This window comes from Pezoporus occidentalis, unplaced genomic scaffold, assembly GCF_034315485.1.
Source record: "Pezoporus occidentalis ecotype Australia unplaced genomic scaffold, CSIRO_AGI_Poc_V1 ctg689, whole genome shotgun sequence".
NCBI classification, from domain to species: Eukaryota; Metazoa; Chordata; class Aves; order Psittaciformes; family Psittacidae; genus Pezoporus; species Pezoporus occidentalis.
The window spans coordinates 1-12,841 of record NW_026916040.1 but is presented as its reverse complement, the minus strand read 5'-3'; the positions used below and the strand labels follow the sequence as shown (position 1 = coordinate 12,841).

General features: G+C 62.2%; 2 protein-coding genes across 2 annotated transcripts in view; both read right to left on the bottom strand.

The window, feature by feature from the left end:
• LOC134175502 (E3 ubiquitin-protein ligase HUWE1-like) overlaps positions 1–8,286 on the bottom strand; it is a gene marked incomplete at its 3' end in the record, with an annotated part of 36,018 nt that extends 27,732 nt beyond the window's left edge. Inside the window, exons 1-19 of the mRNA XM_062641545.1 lie at positions 8,201–8,286; positions 6,788–6,856; positions 6,101–6,186; positions 5,910–6,008; positions 4,991–5,197; positions 3,318–3,470; positions 3,148–3,210; positions 2,329–2,406; positions 2,193–2,240; positions 1,999–2,067; positions 1,798–1,897; positions 1,612–1,712; positions 1,376–1,526; positions 1,155–1,282; positions 914–1,054; positions 709–820; positions 499–624; positions 301–402; positions 132–212 (exon numbers count right to left, since the gene is read on the bottom strand). Of these exons, the coding sequence (XP_062497529.1) occupies positions 132–212; positions 301–402; positions 499–624; positions 709–820; positions 914–1,054; positions 1,155–1,282; positions 1,376–1,526; positions 1,612–1,712; positions 1,798–1,897; positions 1,999–2,067; positions 2,193–2,240; positions 2,329–2,406; positions 3,148–3,210; positions 3,318–3,470; positions 4,991–5,197; positions 5,910–6,008; positions 6,101–6,145 (1,804 nt within the window). The remainder of the gene's footprint in view (positions 1–131; positions 213–300; positions 403–498; positions 625–708; positions 821–913; positions 1,055–1,154; positions 1,283–1,375; positions 1,527–1,611; positions 1,713–1,797; positions 1,898–1,998; positions 2,068–2,192; positions 2,241–2,328; positions 2,407–3,147; positions 3,211–3,317; positions 3,471–4,990; positions 5,198–5,909; positions 6,009–6,100; positions 6,187–6,787; positions 6,857–8,200) is intronic.
• An 876-nt stretch (positions 8,287–9,162) lies between these two features.
• LOC134175501 (histone lysine demethylase PHF8-like) lies at positions 9,163–12,623 on the bottom strand. Its single transcript, XM_062641544.1, has 5 exons — positions 12,314–12,623; positions 10,597–10,692; positions 10,229–10,338; positions 9,415–9,757; positions 9,163–9,316 (listed from the first exon to the last, which is right to left on the bottom strand). Exons 1-5 carry the CDS (start codon positions 12,549–12,551, stop codon positions 9,228–9,230), a joined length of 876 nt encoding a protein of 291 aa, XP_062497528.1. The 5' UTR covers positions 12,552–12,623; the 3' UTR covers positions 9,163–9,227.
• Positions 12,624–12,841: the final 218 nt, after the last annotated feature.

Sequence of the window (12,841 nt, the reverse complement as noted above, 5' to 3'; positions counted from 1 at the left end):
GGAGAGAGACGGGGGGCACTGAGGAGGGGGGGGGCGGCTGGATTGTCGGTTGGGGGGGGGGCCCCAAAGCCTTTCCCATCCATCCATCCCCCCCCCATATCCCTTTTTGGGGACTGGGGGGTGAAGCTCACCCAGGAGGAAGAGCGAGGGGCCGTAATACTCGGCGTTGCTGATGATGTGCTTCAGGGAGGTGGGCAGCGAGCCGTCCATCACTTCATTTTGGGGGGGCACATAGAAACAGGTGAGGGGGTGATGCCCCCCCCTTGCCCTTGATGATGGGGGACATTGGGGGACACTCACCATGACGGATACCATCGGAGAAAGCAGGATCTTGGATGGCTTTCTTAAGGAAATTCAGCATGGATTTGAGCAGAGCGGCACGCTGAGGGATGCACTGGACTCCTGGGGAGGGGGGTACCACATATAAAGGTGTGAGCCGTCGTGTCCCCCCCCGCCCCATGGTGTCCCCATTGTCCCCAATGCCAAGGTGTCCCCTACCCCCGCGTGGGGAGGAGGTGGTGGCAGTGCTGGTGCTGGGCACAGCAGCGGTGCTCGAGGATGGGGCTGGCTCCTGTCGGGCTTCAGCTGAGGGACCAGGGCTGCTCTCCATGGCCACGTCGGTCACTAGGGGGACGACGATGACATGGAGGGGGGTGACATCAATGGGGGTGTCACCCCCCCCCCTCTTTCTGCTGTCCCTCTGCTCACCTTCCATGTCCGTCTCCATCTCCTCGCCCTCAGGGAGGGTGGCAGCAGGGGGACGCTGCACCTTGGGCTTGATGACGAAGGGGCACTCGCAGCGGCACAAATCCACCTCGTGCTGGGGGGGGAGAAAGAGCCTCAGCACCCCCAAAACGACACCCGGGGACCTCCAAAATGGGGCTGAGGGGATGGGGGGGGGGGGGGGGGTTACCTCGAGGCGGTAGATGAAGATGGAGAGGCCACTGTGGGACTGGAAGGCTGCCATGTCCAGGTTGGTGATGAGATCCACCACCCGCACGGCTCTGGTGACGAAGGTGATCTGGTCCTGCTCGTCCCCCAAGAACTTGATCACCTTTTATGTGCGAGGGGGAATAAAGCGACAGAAAAGATTCAAAGGGGATCCCCAAAACATCAAGGAAGACCCCAACCCTTTAGGGTAACTCAGGGCTCACCTTTAGCAGCGCTTCCATCATGCCGCAGGAGACCAAAGCCTCGCCGCCGGCGTCGTAACTGGCCAAGTGGTAGAGGAAGGAGAAGAGCGCGGTGGCGAACTGGTGGGGATAGGGCTCCATGGAGGGGTCTGGGGGGCAGGAGGGTGTTAGGGTGGGTTTAACCCCCCCCACAAGCATTCAAGGGACACCCCCCACCCCATAGGGATTGTCCAGGAACCCACCGATCATGGCTTGGATGCAGTTGCGGACCAGGACGGGGAGGAAGCCGTGGTAGGAAGCGGTGCCGGTGCAGTCGATGATGCTGCTCAGCTTTGGGGTTCGCTCCAGATGGACAATAGAGGTGAGGGTCCGTAAGGAAGCTGCTTTAATGTCCTGGGAGGGGGACACAGAGGACATGGGATGAGGTTGGGGGTGGTTATGGGGGTGCTGGGGGGGTGAATTTGGGCTTCATCCTCACCATAAGCTGCTTGTCAGTGATTTGGAGCACGTCCACCAGCTCCTCGATGAGGCCGTTGTAGAGGATGCTGTTGGCTGACTCCTGCAGAGCATTGGAGTACACTGCGAAGGAAAAGGGGGGGGTCACCTAAAAAAGCCCCCCTTAAATCACCCCCTCACCCTTCATTAACCCTTAAGAAGCCCCTACCCAGGATGGAGATGGCGTGGAGCCGGGCTTGCACCGCTTGCAGCCGCTTCTTGTGGTTGGAGAAGCCATGAGCCAGGCGGATGTGGGTGAAGAGAAGCATCTGGGGTGGGGTGGGGGGGACACAAAAAGATTTTGGGGGGGTCACCACAGCATTTCCCCCCTCAAAACCCAGGGGTGCCCCCTTATTCTTGCCCCACTCACCTGCTTGTCTTTGGGGATGCTGTACATCTTAGTGAGGGATTCCATGATCTCCGAGGGGCTCTCTGAAATCTGGGGGGGGGGCATGGAGAAAATGGGGGTGCAGAGGGAAAAATGGGGGGGGGTGTTAGGGAAAGGGCTCAAATTGAAGCAGAGCCCCCCCCAAATCAATGCTGCTCCCCCCCCAGAACACTCACCTTGTCCAGCTGCTCGATGTGGATGTAGTGTAGGGTGGTGCTGGTGGCCTGTTGGGGGGTGTAAAGGGGGGGTTAAGGGGACCCAGTGTTATAGCCCCCGCCCCCCCCCGAATGTCCCCTGTGTCCCATCACTCACCCTCTTGTCCACCTTCACCTCGACGCCTGGCTCGGCGTAGAACTCGAAGTGAAGGGTGGTGGCACTGGGGGGGTACTTCTGTGTGTGTGGGGGGACATGGGGGTGAGAGAAGGGATGATGCTGTCATGCCCCCACCCCCGGGGGGGACAAGACGGGGTTTGGGGACACAAGAGGGGTGACAAGATGGGGTTTGGGGGCACAAGAGGGGTGACAAGATGGGGTTTGGGGGCACAAGAGGGGTGAGAGGGTCAGGTTTGGGGGCACAAGAGGGGTGACAAGATGGGGTTTGGGGACACAAGAGGGGTGGAGAGGGTCAGGTTTGGGGGCACAAGAAGGGTGACAAGATGGGGTTTGGGGACAACAAGAGGGGTGAGAGGGTCAGGTTTGGGGGCACAAGAGGGGTGACAAGATGGGGTTTGGGGACACCAAGAGGGGTGAGAGGGTCAGGTTTGGGGGCACAAGAGGGGTGACAAGATGGGGTTTGGGGGCACAAGAGGGGTGGAGAGGGTCAGGTTTGGGGGCACAAGAGGGGCGACAAGATGGGGTTTGGGGGCACAAGAGGGGTGAGAGGGTCAGGTTTGGGGGCACAAGAGGGGTGACAAGATGGGGTTTGGGGACACAAGAGGGGTGAGAGGGTCAGGTTTGGGGGCACAAGAGGGGTGACAGGACCAGGTTTGGTGACACAAAGAATGGGGACCCCAAGGTGCAATAGGGGCGACAGAACACTGTTGGGCCCCCGCCCCGGCCATGACAAAGGGGACACAGGATGTGACCCACAGGGGACAGGCCGCATGTGGGGCCCCCAGCCCCACCGCTCACCATCATGTGCAGGTCCCGGCAGCACTCGGCCAAGCCGAATCCGTTCTCTTTTCCTCCCCAACTCTACATGGAAACAACACCCAAACACCCCCAAATGAACCCCAACGCTGGAGGGGCCACCCCAACAAAGGGGGGGGGGGTTGTCCCGTGTTCCCCCCCCCAAAACTGACCTCAGCCAAGTGCTGGAGGCGGGACAGGAGGGGGCTCCTCTTGTCGGAGCCCAGGCGGGTGATGTAGTTGGAGCGCTTGCTGAAGACGTAGAGCAGGTTGAGCACGGCCAGCACCACCTGCATGTCCGAGGAGGCCAGGAGCGTCGTGAGGTGCTGTGACAGGGACAAAGAGGGGCAATGAGGGACAGGGAATGTCCCAGCGGCATTCCCAGCCTCCAAAAAGGGGTGTGGGGGGGGTGGAGTTGATGGGTGAGGAATGGGCTTAAGGGGGTAAGGGGAGAGGGGGGATGAGCGGTGGTCCCGCTAAGAGGGGAGTGATGTTGGGCAACAGGGGGGGTGGTAATGGGGGAAGTGGGACTGAAGGGAAAAGGATGGTGGGATGGAGGGGGAAAGGGAACTGGGATGGAGGGGGAAAGGGAACTGGGATGGAGGGGGAAAGGGAACTGGGATGGAGGGGGAAAGGGAACTGGGATGGAGGGGGAAAGGGAACTGGGATGGAGGGGGAAAGGGAACTGGGATGGAGGGGGAAAGGGAACCGGGATTAAGAGGAAAAAGGAACTGAGACTGAGGGGAAAAGGGCACTGGGATTGAGAGGAAAAGGGCACTGGGACTGAGAGGAAAAGGGCACTGGGATTGAGAGGAAAAGGAACTGGGACTAAGAGGAAAAGGGCACTGGGAGTGAGAGGAAAAGGGCACTGGGATTATAGGAAAAAGAATACTGGGATCAAATGAACCCTCAGCACATTTGTAGTGACACTGAGTTGTGGGGCTAAATTGATGCACTGCAATGAAAAGATGGGATCCAGAGGGAAGGGGATGGGATCCAGAGGGAAGGGGATGGGACCCAGAGGGACCTGGAGAAGTGGGAACATGAGAACCCCATGGACCTCAACCAAGCCAAGTGAAAGGTGCTGCCCATGGGGCAATCCCAGACACAGCTCCCGGTGGGAAAAGGGATCGAGAGAGGGATTTGGGGGTGTTGGGTGAGGAGGAGCTCCCCATGACCCGGCTCCAGTGGGTGCTGGAGCCCAAGGAATGGGAACAGCAGGTCCTGGAGGGGGGATCCTGCCCCTCTGCTCTGTGAGATCCCACTGGGAGAACTGGGGCCAGTTCTGGTGTTCCCGATGGAAGGAGGACGCGGAGGAGGCTGATCCTGCAGCTCCCGTATGGAGCACAGCAGCTTCCAGGGTGGGAAGGGGGATGCAGGGTGCTGGAGGGGTGCCTCCATCAGGGATTGGGGGTGATGGGGTTCAACAGGAACAGGGAACATCTAGCTTGGATCTAAGGGGGTTCTGCCCCATGAGAACACTGGGATGGGTTGGATGGAGAAGGTTTGGGATGCCACATCCCTGCCTGTGTCCAAAGCCAAGTTGGAGCAAGGTATCCATGGTTTTTCCAACCCGTTCCATGATTCTATGAGGCCACTGGGATTGGTTGGATGAAGAAGGTTTGGGATGCTCCATCCTGACCAGGTTGGAGCAAGGTGCCCACGGTTGTACTTGGATGATGCTGAGCTCCTTCCAACCCATTCCATGACTCTATGAGGCCACTGGGATGGGCTGCATTGCCCAAGGCCGGACTGAACCAAGGTGCCCACGGTTGGAAGTGGATGCTCCTCAGACCCTTCCAAGCCAACCCCGTCTCTATGAAACCCGTCCCCGTCCCCCCCAAACCTCGATGGAGCTGTAGAGGTGCCGGGAGAAGCTGTACTCGATGAGCAGCGCCGTGAAGTTGAGCAGAGCCAAGAGCAGGGCCTTGAGCTGCTCCCGCTCGGGCCGGTCGCAGGCCAGCATCCAGGACATGTTCTCCACCGGCCGCCCGGCTTCCGCCAGGATCCCGTCGAAGCGATCCAGGAGATCCACCCAGTGGTACAGCTCGCACTGAAGGGGGGGGGGGGGGGGGAGGAAGGGACATTGAGGGGCTACTGGTGACACCCCCCCCACTCCCCACCCCATAGCTTGGGGAGGGGAAGGAGAAGGACCCGCTCCATCCCATCCAACCCCGTTACATGCAGTGGGATGAGCACCATTGCCAAGTCAAGGGGAGGATACAGCATCTTGTGCCCCCACCCCACTATGTCGGGGTACCCCCACTGGTGTTTTGGGGGGCGTGGGGGGGGTCCCCCTGCTATTTTAATGGGAATGTGTGAAATTGGGGTGGCTCTTTTTAGGGGGCTAGGAGAAATTGGGGTGCCCTCCATTCCTCTAGGGGTGCCCTCTGTTATTTCAGGGGGGACTACAGGGGAATTGGGGTAGAGAGAAAAAGGGGGTGCCCATTTTGGGAGGGCTGTGGAGAAACTGGGGCACCCCCTGGGTGGTTTGAGGTGCTGGAAGGTGTCCCCCCCACACTTTTATAGGGGGGTTATGGGGAGCTGGGGTGCACCTATAGAAATAAGAGTATCTTCCACCCCTGTTGAGAAGCCTGAAGCAAAACTGGGGTGCCCCCCCCATTGCAGGGGGGCTCCAGCAGCATTCCCCCTCCACCCCACCACCCACTTTGGGGACAACTTGGAGCCAACCCCATTAGAATTTAGGGACACCCCCCCTATAATTTGGGGTACCCCCCCATTATTTCACACACCCCCCCTCGAACCTTCCCAATGTTCCATGTCTTGATCTGCTGCAGCTCAGCCACCAGCTGCTCATCACCGCACGCCTTCAGCTTCTCAATGAGGGCCCGGCAGTCAGCGGGCTGGGGGCGGTGGGGACACACACATATAACATCACTTAATGCCCCCTCCATCATCCCACCCCCCCAAAACCATCCCCAACCCCCCCCCTCACCGCCTCCGTGGGGGTTTTCTTCAGCTTCGTCCGATCCACTTTCATCTTGGGGGAAGGGGGGGGGGGTGCTTGTCCTCGTGCTCTGCCTGTGGGTGACCCCAACCAGCAGGTGAATGGGGGGGGGGGGTTGCTCCGTGTGTGTCCCCCCCCCTCCCCACGTGGTACCGGTGGGACTCGGTGTCCCGGCGGGCGCCGCGGGGCCGGTGCTGGCGGCGCCCGATGACGTCGCGGCCGCCACCGGCTGAACAATGAATGTGCAAAACCCCCCCCCCCCCCATAATTAGCACCGCCACCTTAACGAAGGGACGCTCATTAGGGACCTAATTAAGGACGCTATGACAAGGCTCCCCCCTCCGGTTGTAACCCCCCCTTCAACACGCGCGCACACACACACACACAGAGCCCGTGGTGCCGGTAGGGCCGGTTTGGTGACGGTGACGCATCAAATTGGAGGGGGGGGCAGCCAGCGCCTGGGCTGCCCTCCCCGGGGGGAGGTTTTGGGGTGTCCCCCCCCTTAAAGGGGGGTGTCTCGGTGTGCTCCCCACTTAAAAACCACCGGGCCCCCCCCAACACAACACATAATTCCCTTATAACCCCCCCCAAAAATGATTTCAAAGCCTCGGTTTTAAAGGGACCCCCCCAAAACGGAGGGTGGGGGCATAGGAAAGAAAGAAGTGGGGGGCTTACCAGGAATCACAACCAGTCCATCCTGGTCCCAATCACTCGCCACAGGGTTGGGGGGAAAGCCGGGTGCTTCTGGGGGGGGGGGCAAAATGTAGGGGTGGGTGAGGTCTTGAGGGGCAGAAAGGATTTTGGAGGGGGGGGGTGGGAGGGTTAAACCCTGGGAGAGCCAAGGGGAAGGGGGGGGAAAGGGTGGAGAAAGAAGCCTAAGAAATGGGTCTAAATAAAAGGGGGGGTAAATTATGAGGAGCTGAAGAGGGGGTTAAACCCCAGGAAAGGGGCCCAAAACCCACAGAGCAGGGTAAATTAAATGGTAATGTACGGAAAAGGAAGCCCCAGATCACCATAGGGTATGAAATGGTTAAATGGGGGGTGGGGGACACGGGACACACAACAAACAGAACCCCTAAGTCTTAAAGGTATTGAAAGGGGAGATCCAAAACTATAAATGGGGTGGGTGAAACTGGAGGAGAGGAACCCCTAAATGAAGTAGGGGGGAGGTACATTAAAAGAACCCCTAAAAGGGACCCCCTAAATGCTTGGAGAGCCCTGGGGGGGGGTAATTGAAGGGAAGAGCTAAAGGGTAGCCCTTAAATCGTAAGGGGGGGGTTTAAAGCATGGGGGGACAGAATTAAAGCAGCAAAGGCCGCCCTGAAACAGGGGGAACAGACGAAATAATGGAAGAAAAAGGCCGATGGGGGGCCTAAATTATAGAAGGGAGAATGAAATAAATGGGGAAGGCCTCAAACCCTCCTGAAGAGGGGAAACGGGGGGGGGGGGGCTGAAACACGGAGGGGGGAAAAGTGAAGGGGGGGGAGAGGCCGGCTCCGTCATGCGGGGCCCGCTCGTGTTCCCCCCCCCACACGTTGAGGGCAGCGGAGCCGCTGGTGGGGGCAACCCCCTCCCCCCCTCTGTTCCCCCCCGGTACCTGCTAACGGGGGGCGGTGGAAGAACGGGGGGCAGGGGATGAGGATGGGGGGGGGGGGGGGTCAGCACCGGGCCCGGCCGCCGCCTGCCGCCGCCATCTTACAGAGAGCCCCCGAGCCGCGGCCCCGCCGAGATCCCGCGAGAGCGCCGAGTCCCGCGAGAGCGCCGGGAGACGGGAGGGGGGGGAAAGGGGCGTGGCTTCGCTGACAGAAAGTGGGCGGGGCTACGGTGCTGCTGACCAATGGGAGAGAGGAGGGGTGGCGGAGTCTCGCTTGCGGGGAGGGAGCTCTCGCGAGAGTTCCTGAGGAGAATGGGGGATGGGGGGCACTCTCATTGAGCCCATCGTTATAACGGGGGGGAGGGGGAGGAAGGGAGGAGCCCCCCTCCCCCCCGCCATGGAGGAGCCCAACGTCCCCATCGCCCCCCCCCTCACCGCCGGTAACGGCGCCCGCGTCTCCCCCCTTTGCGATCCCCTCCGGCACCGGCACTCACCGGCGGGCTGACGGGCGAGATCTCGCGAGGCGGCCCCGAAGCCTCGCGAGAAGGAGGCGGAGAAAAGGCGGGGCCGGGGCCGGTCCCGCCCCACCGGGAGTTACCGGAGGAGGGACCCGGTGTGGGGGGAGGGGAAGCGGAGGAGGAAATGGGCGGAAGGGGGGAGGGGGGGGGCAGCGCGGCCGCTCCGGCGGCGGCGGTAACGGCTGGCGGCGGCGGCGTGCGAGCGTCTCGCGAGAGCGCTGAGGTGAAGCGAGATCTCGCGAGATCTCCGCTGATATGGGGGGGGGAGACAGCAGGCGAAAGCGAAGTCTCGCGAGAGCTGAAGGGCAGCGCGCCAGCCCGTTCAACTCCGCGGAGATCTCGCGAGACTTCGCCCCCGTCACCCCCCCGCGCGGAAGAAGGGGTCTGTCACGTGACTTATTTTAATGAATTTTAGTGATTTGGGGCATTTTTGAATCCTTTTTTTTTATTCTAACAAATACAAAAGAGGGGGGAGGGGCCGCGCCTCCGGACACGCCTACAAAACCGGGGGCAGCCAATGGGAAGCGGCCCCGCCCCCCCGTCCATCAACCTGAAAACACGTGGGGAGGGAGGAGAAATCCAGTCAGGGACCAATCAGAGAAAGCTCCGCCTCTTCTCCAGTCCAAGGGGGCGGGTCGGACTCCTCCGAGGGCAACGTCCAATGGGCGACAAAGTCCCGCCCGCTCCTCAGCTGGCAGCCAATGGGAAGGCGCGGGGAGCAGCGCGCCTCCGCTAAGCCCCGCCCTTTTGTAGAAGGGGGTGTGTGACGAGCGTCCGACGGTAGGCGTGGCTTTCGCGTGGCCACACCCCTCCGCCTTATTACGTCCGTTATGGAGGCGTGGTCTCCACGCAGACCATCCCCTGGGCGTGGCCAAAGGCAGCCTCGCCCCATCCCTTGCAGCTCATTGGCGGGGCGTGAAAGAAAGGTGGTGGGGGGGGCGTGGCCTGTTGTTCGCTCCGCCTTTTCTGGGCGTGGCCAATCCCCATGGCCCCGCCCCTTTTCTTAAAGGAGCAGCTTCCCATTGCGATGGATCTTGAGGATCCTGCCCAGGCGCTGCTTGGCCGTGGCCAACCCCTTCTTGGGGCGCTTCCCTGCAATAAGGGGGGGGTTCATGGTGAGGGGGGGGGGGTGTCGTTACCCCCATAGGGATGGGAAATGGGGGGGCACAACCCAAACCCCATCCCCTTACCCTGTGCAGCCGCTGGGGGGGCGTGGGGGGGGCGGCGCTGGGTGAGGAACACCCCGGGGGCCATAGGGGTGGGCGCTCGCCCCGCTTGGGGAACCCCAAGGCCTGGCCCCCCCCCTCCAGGGCGAGCCGTGTACTCATGGTCCGCCAAGCTGGGGGGGTAAGGGGGCTCCGGGGTGGGCTCGACCTCGGGTTCAGGTTCGGGGTCCCCTTCGGGGTCCCCTTCGGGTTCCGGCTCGGGTTCCGCTTCTTCCTCTTCCTCTTCCTCCTCTTCCTCCTCGGGGGAAGGGGGAGAGGGGGGGCGGCGCTTGGCTGGGCCCTTCCTGCGCTGCAGCTTCCGGTGCTCCTTTTTGGGGGGGGGGCGGGGTTAAGGGGTACCCCAATACACATACATTGGGAGGACCAAAGACCCCCCAACACCTCACTTGGGGTCCCAACTGCCCCATAGCACCCATTGACACCCCCCAACTGACCCCTCCTATACCCCCTGACACCCCATAACTACCCCTTCTGCTCCCCTTAACTACCCCTTAACTGCCCCCAAAACTCACCCTTGACCGCCTCCCATAGATCTCCCCATAGCCCCCCTAACTGATCCCCCCATAACTACCCCTCCCAGCCCCCCAACTACCTCCTGCCCCCCATCATCAAAACTCACCCTTGACCCCCTAAATACCCCCCCATAGATCACCCATAGCCCCCCTAACTGACCCCCCCCATAACTACCCCTCCCAGCCCCCCAACTACCTCCTGCCCCCCATCACCAAAACTCACCCTTGACCCCCTAAATACCCCCCCATAGCCCCCCCATAGGTACCTGCTGGGCCAGTTTGGCAGCGGCGGCCGCCAGCCCGGTCTCCACCGATGCCACCCTCGTCCCTTCCCGCACCGGGCGGCTCTGCCGGGGCAGCGAGGGGGTCACCCGGGCTGGAGGGGGGGGCAAAAAGGGGGGGGGGGGGCACGGTTATAGGGGGGTAAAAGCACCCCAATAATGGGGGGAACCCCCTCTTAAATGGGGAGTTGGGGGGGGGGGGGGTACAAAGATTCCCCCCCCCAAAGCCAACCCATCCCAAAGCAGAGATGGCAATAGAGACACAAAGACCCCCCCAAAACACCCCCACCACCCTTAGGTACCCCCCCATCCCTATGTGCCCCCCCCCCAACAAATGGGGGACCCCCCCCAACCTTTGGGGCTCCATGGGGCATCATCCGTGACCTTCTTCTTCTTGGGCAGGGATTTGAGCGCTGGATCATCCTCATCTGACTCCAATGAGGGGTAAACTGGGGGGGGCAGGAGGAAAGGGGGGGTTAATATTAGGGGGACCCCCTCCAAATCTATACAGACCCCCCCTTAATATCCCCTTGAGCCAATGGGGGGCACTCAGGGGTGCCCCCAAACCCTGAGATCCCACTGAAATGCACCCCAAAGCCAATGGGGACCCCGCTAAACCCAGCTCCACCCCCCCCTACATAAGCACATCAACAGCTCTAAAGACCCCCCCAATCCACATGAAGACCCCCTAAAGCCCTTGGGGACCCCCTAAATCCACTGGGGACCCCCCCAGACCCTCTTTGAACCCCCCAGACCCCCTTTGGACCCCCCTAAACCCCCTTTGGACCTCCCATAACCCCTGGGGGACCCGCAAAAGCCCTTTGGACCCCCCCAAAACCAAGGAGGACCCCCTCCAAACCCTCTTTGGACCCCCCTAAACCCCGTGGGGACCCCCTCAAACCCATTTGACCCCCCCAAGCACCCTTTGAACCCCCCCAACCCCATTGAGAAGCCCCCCAAGCCCCCTTTGAACCTCCCCAAACCCCCTTTGAACCCCCCCAACCCCATTGAAAAGCCCCCCAAGCCCCCTTTGAACCCCCCCAAACCCCCTGGGGACCCCCCAAGCCCCCTTTGAACCTCCCCAAACCCCTTGGGAACACCCCCAAACCCCTTGGGGACTCCCCTCAAAACCTCCTTTGGGCCCCTCCAAACCCCTTGGGGACCCCCCAAGCCCCCTTTGAACCCCCCCAAACCCCCTGGGGACCCCCCAAGCCCCCTTTGAACCCCCCAAACCCCTTGGAAACCCCCCCAAACCCCTTGGGGACCCCGCCAAGCCCCCTTTGAAGTCCCCCAAACCCCCTGGGGACCCCCCAAGCCCCCTTTGAACCCCCCCAAACCCCTTGGGGACCCCGCCAAGCCCCCTTTGAACCCCCCCAAACCCCTTGGGGACCCCCCCAAGCCCCCTTTGAACTCCCCCCAAACTCATTGGGAACCCCCCAAGACCCCTTTGACCCCCCCCAACCCCATTGAAACCCCCCCAAGCCCCCTTTGACACCCCCAAACCCATTGGGACCCCCCAAAGCCCCCTTTGAACCCCCCCAAAGCCCTTGGAGACCCCCCCAAGCCCCCTTTGAACCACCCCAAACCCCTTGGGGACCCTGCAAACCCCTTGGGTACCCCCCAAGCCCCCTTTGAACCCCCCCAAACCCCTTAGGACCCCCTTCAAGCCCCCTTTGAAACCCCCAAACCCCCTGGGGACCCCCCAAGCCCCCTTTGAACCCCCCCCAAACCCCTTGGGGACCCTGCAAACCCCTTGGGGACCTCCCCCAAACCTCCTTTGGGCCCCTCCAAACCCCTTGGGGACCCCCCAAGCCCCCTTTGAACCCCCCCAAACCCCTTGGGGACCCTGAAACCCCCTTGGGGACCCCCCCAAGCCCCCTTTGAACCCCCCCAAACCCATTGGGACCCCCCCAAGCCCCCTTTGAACCCCCCCAAGCCCCCTTTGAACCCCCCCCAAACCCCTTGGGGACCCCCCCAAGCCCCTTGAACCCCCCCAAACCCCCTGGGGACCCCCCCAAGCCCCCTTTGAACCCCCCCAAGCCCCCTGGGGACCCCCCCAGCCCCACTCACTGTACTCAGCATCCTTGAAGCACGCCCCCAGGCTGTCCTGCTCATCCAGGCTGGCCTCGTCCTCGCTGTCCGTGCTGCGGGGGGCCGGGGGGGGGGCGGCAGCGGCGCGCCGGGGCCCCCCCGCACCCGCCCCGAGCCCAGCAGCGGCCCCCCCGGCCCGCTCGGGCCCGGCCCCCCCCGCCCACCACGGGGGGGGGCCCAGGGGGGTGCCGGCGGGGAGGTTGGCCATGCACAGCATGCCCTGGATGGCCTCGCGTGTGCTGGGGGAGGCGGGGGCCTCGCTGCGGGGGGGGGGGGGGGAAAGGGGGTTAATGGGGGTCTATGGGGGGGTCTGGGGGGGTCTATAGGGGATAATGGGGGTTTATGGGGGGTCTATGGGGGTCTATGGGGGTTAATGAGGGTCTACGGGGGTCTATGGGGGGTCTATGGGGGTTAATGGGGGTTTATGGGGGGTCTATGGGGGCGTATGGGGGTTAATGAGGGTCTACGGGGGTCTATGGGGGGTCTATATGGGTTAATGGGGGTTTA

Excerpts from the sequence above, each read along its gene's own strand:
- LOC134175501 (XM_062641544.1), bottom strand. The coding sequence starts at position 12,551 with ATGCTGTGCATGGCCAACCTCCCCGCCGGCACCCCCCTGGGCCCCCCC. Across the intron at positions 10,339-10,596 it reads TGCCCCATGGAGCCCCAAAG|CCCGGGTGACCCCCTCGCTG; the intron begins GTTGGGGGGGGT and ends CCCCCCCTCCAG. Across the intron at positions 9,758-10,228 it reads CTGCCAAACTGGCCCAGCAG|GAGCACCGGAAGCTGCAGCG; the intron begins GTACCTATGGGG and ends CCCCCCAAAAAG.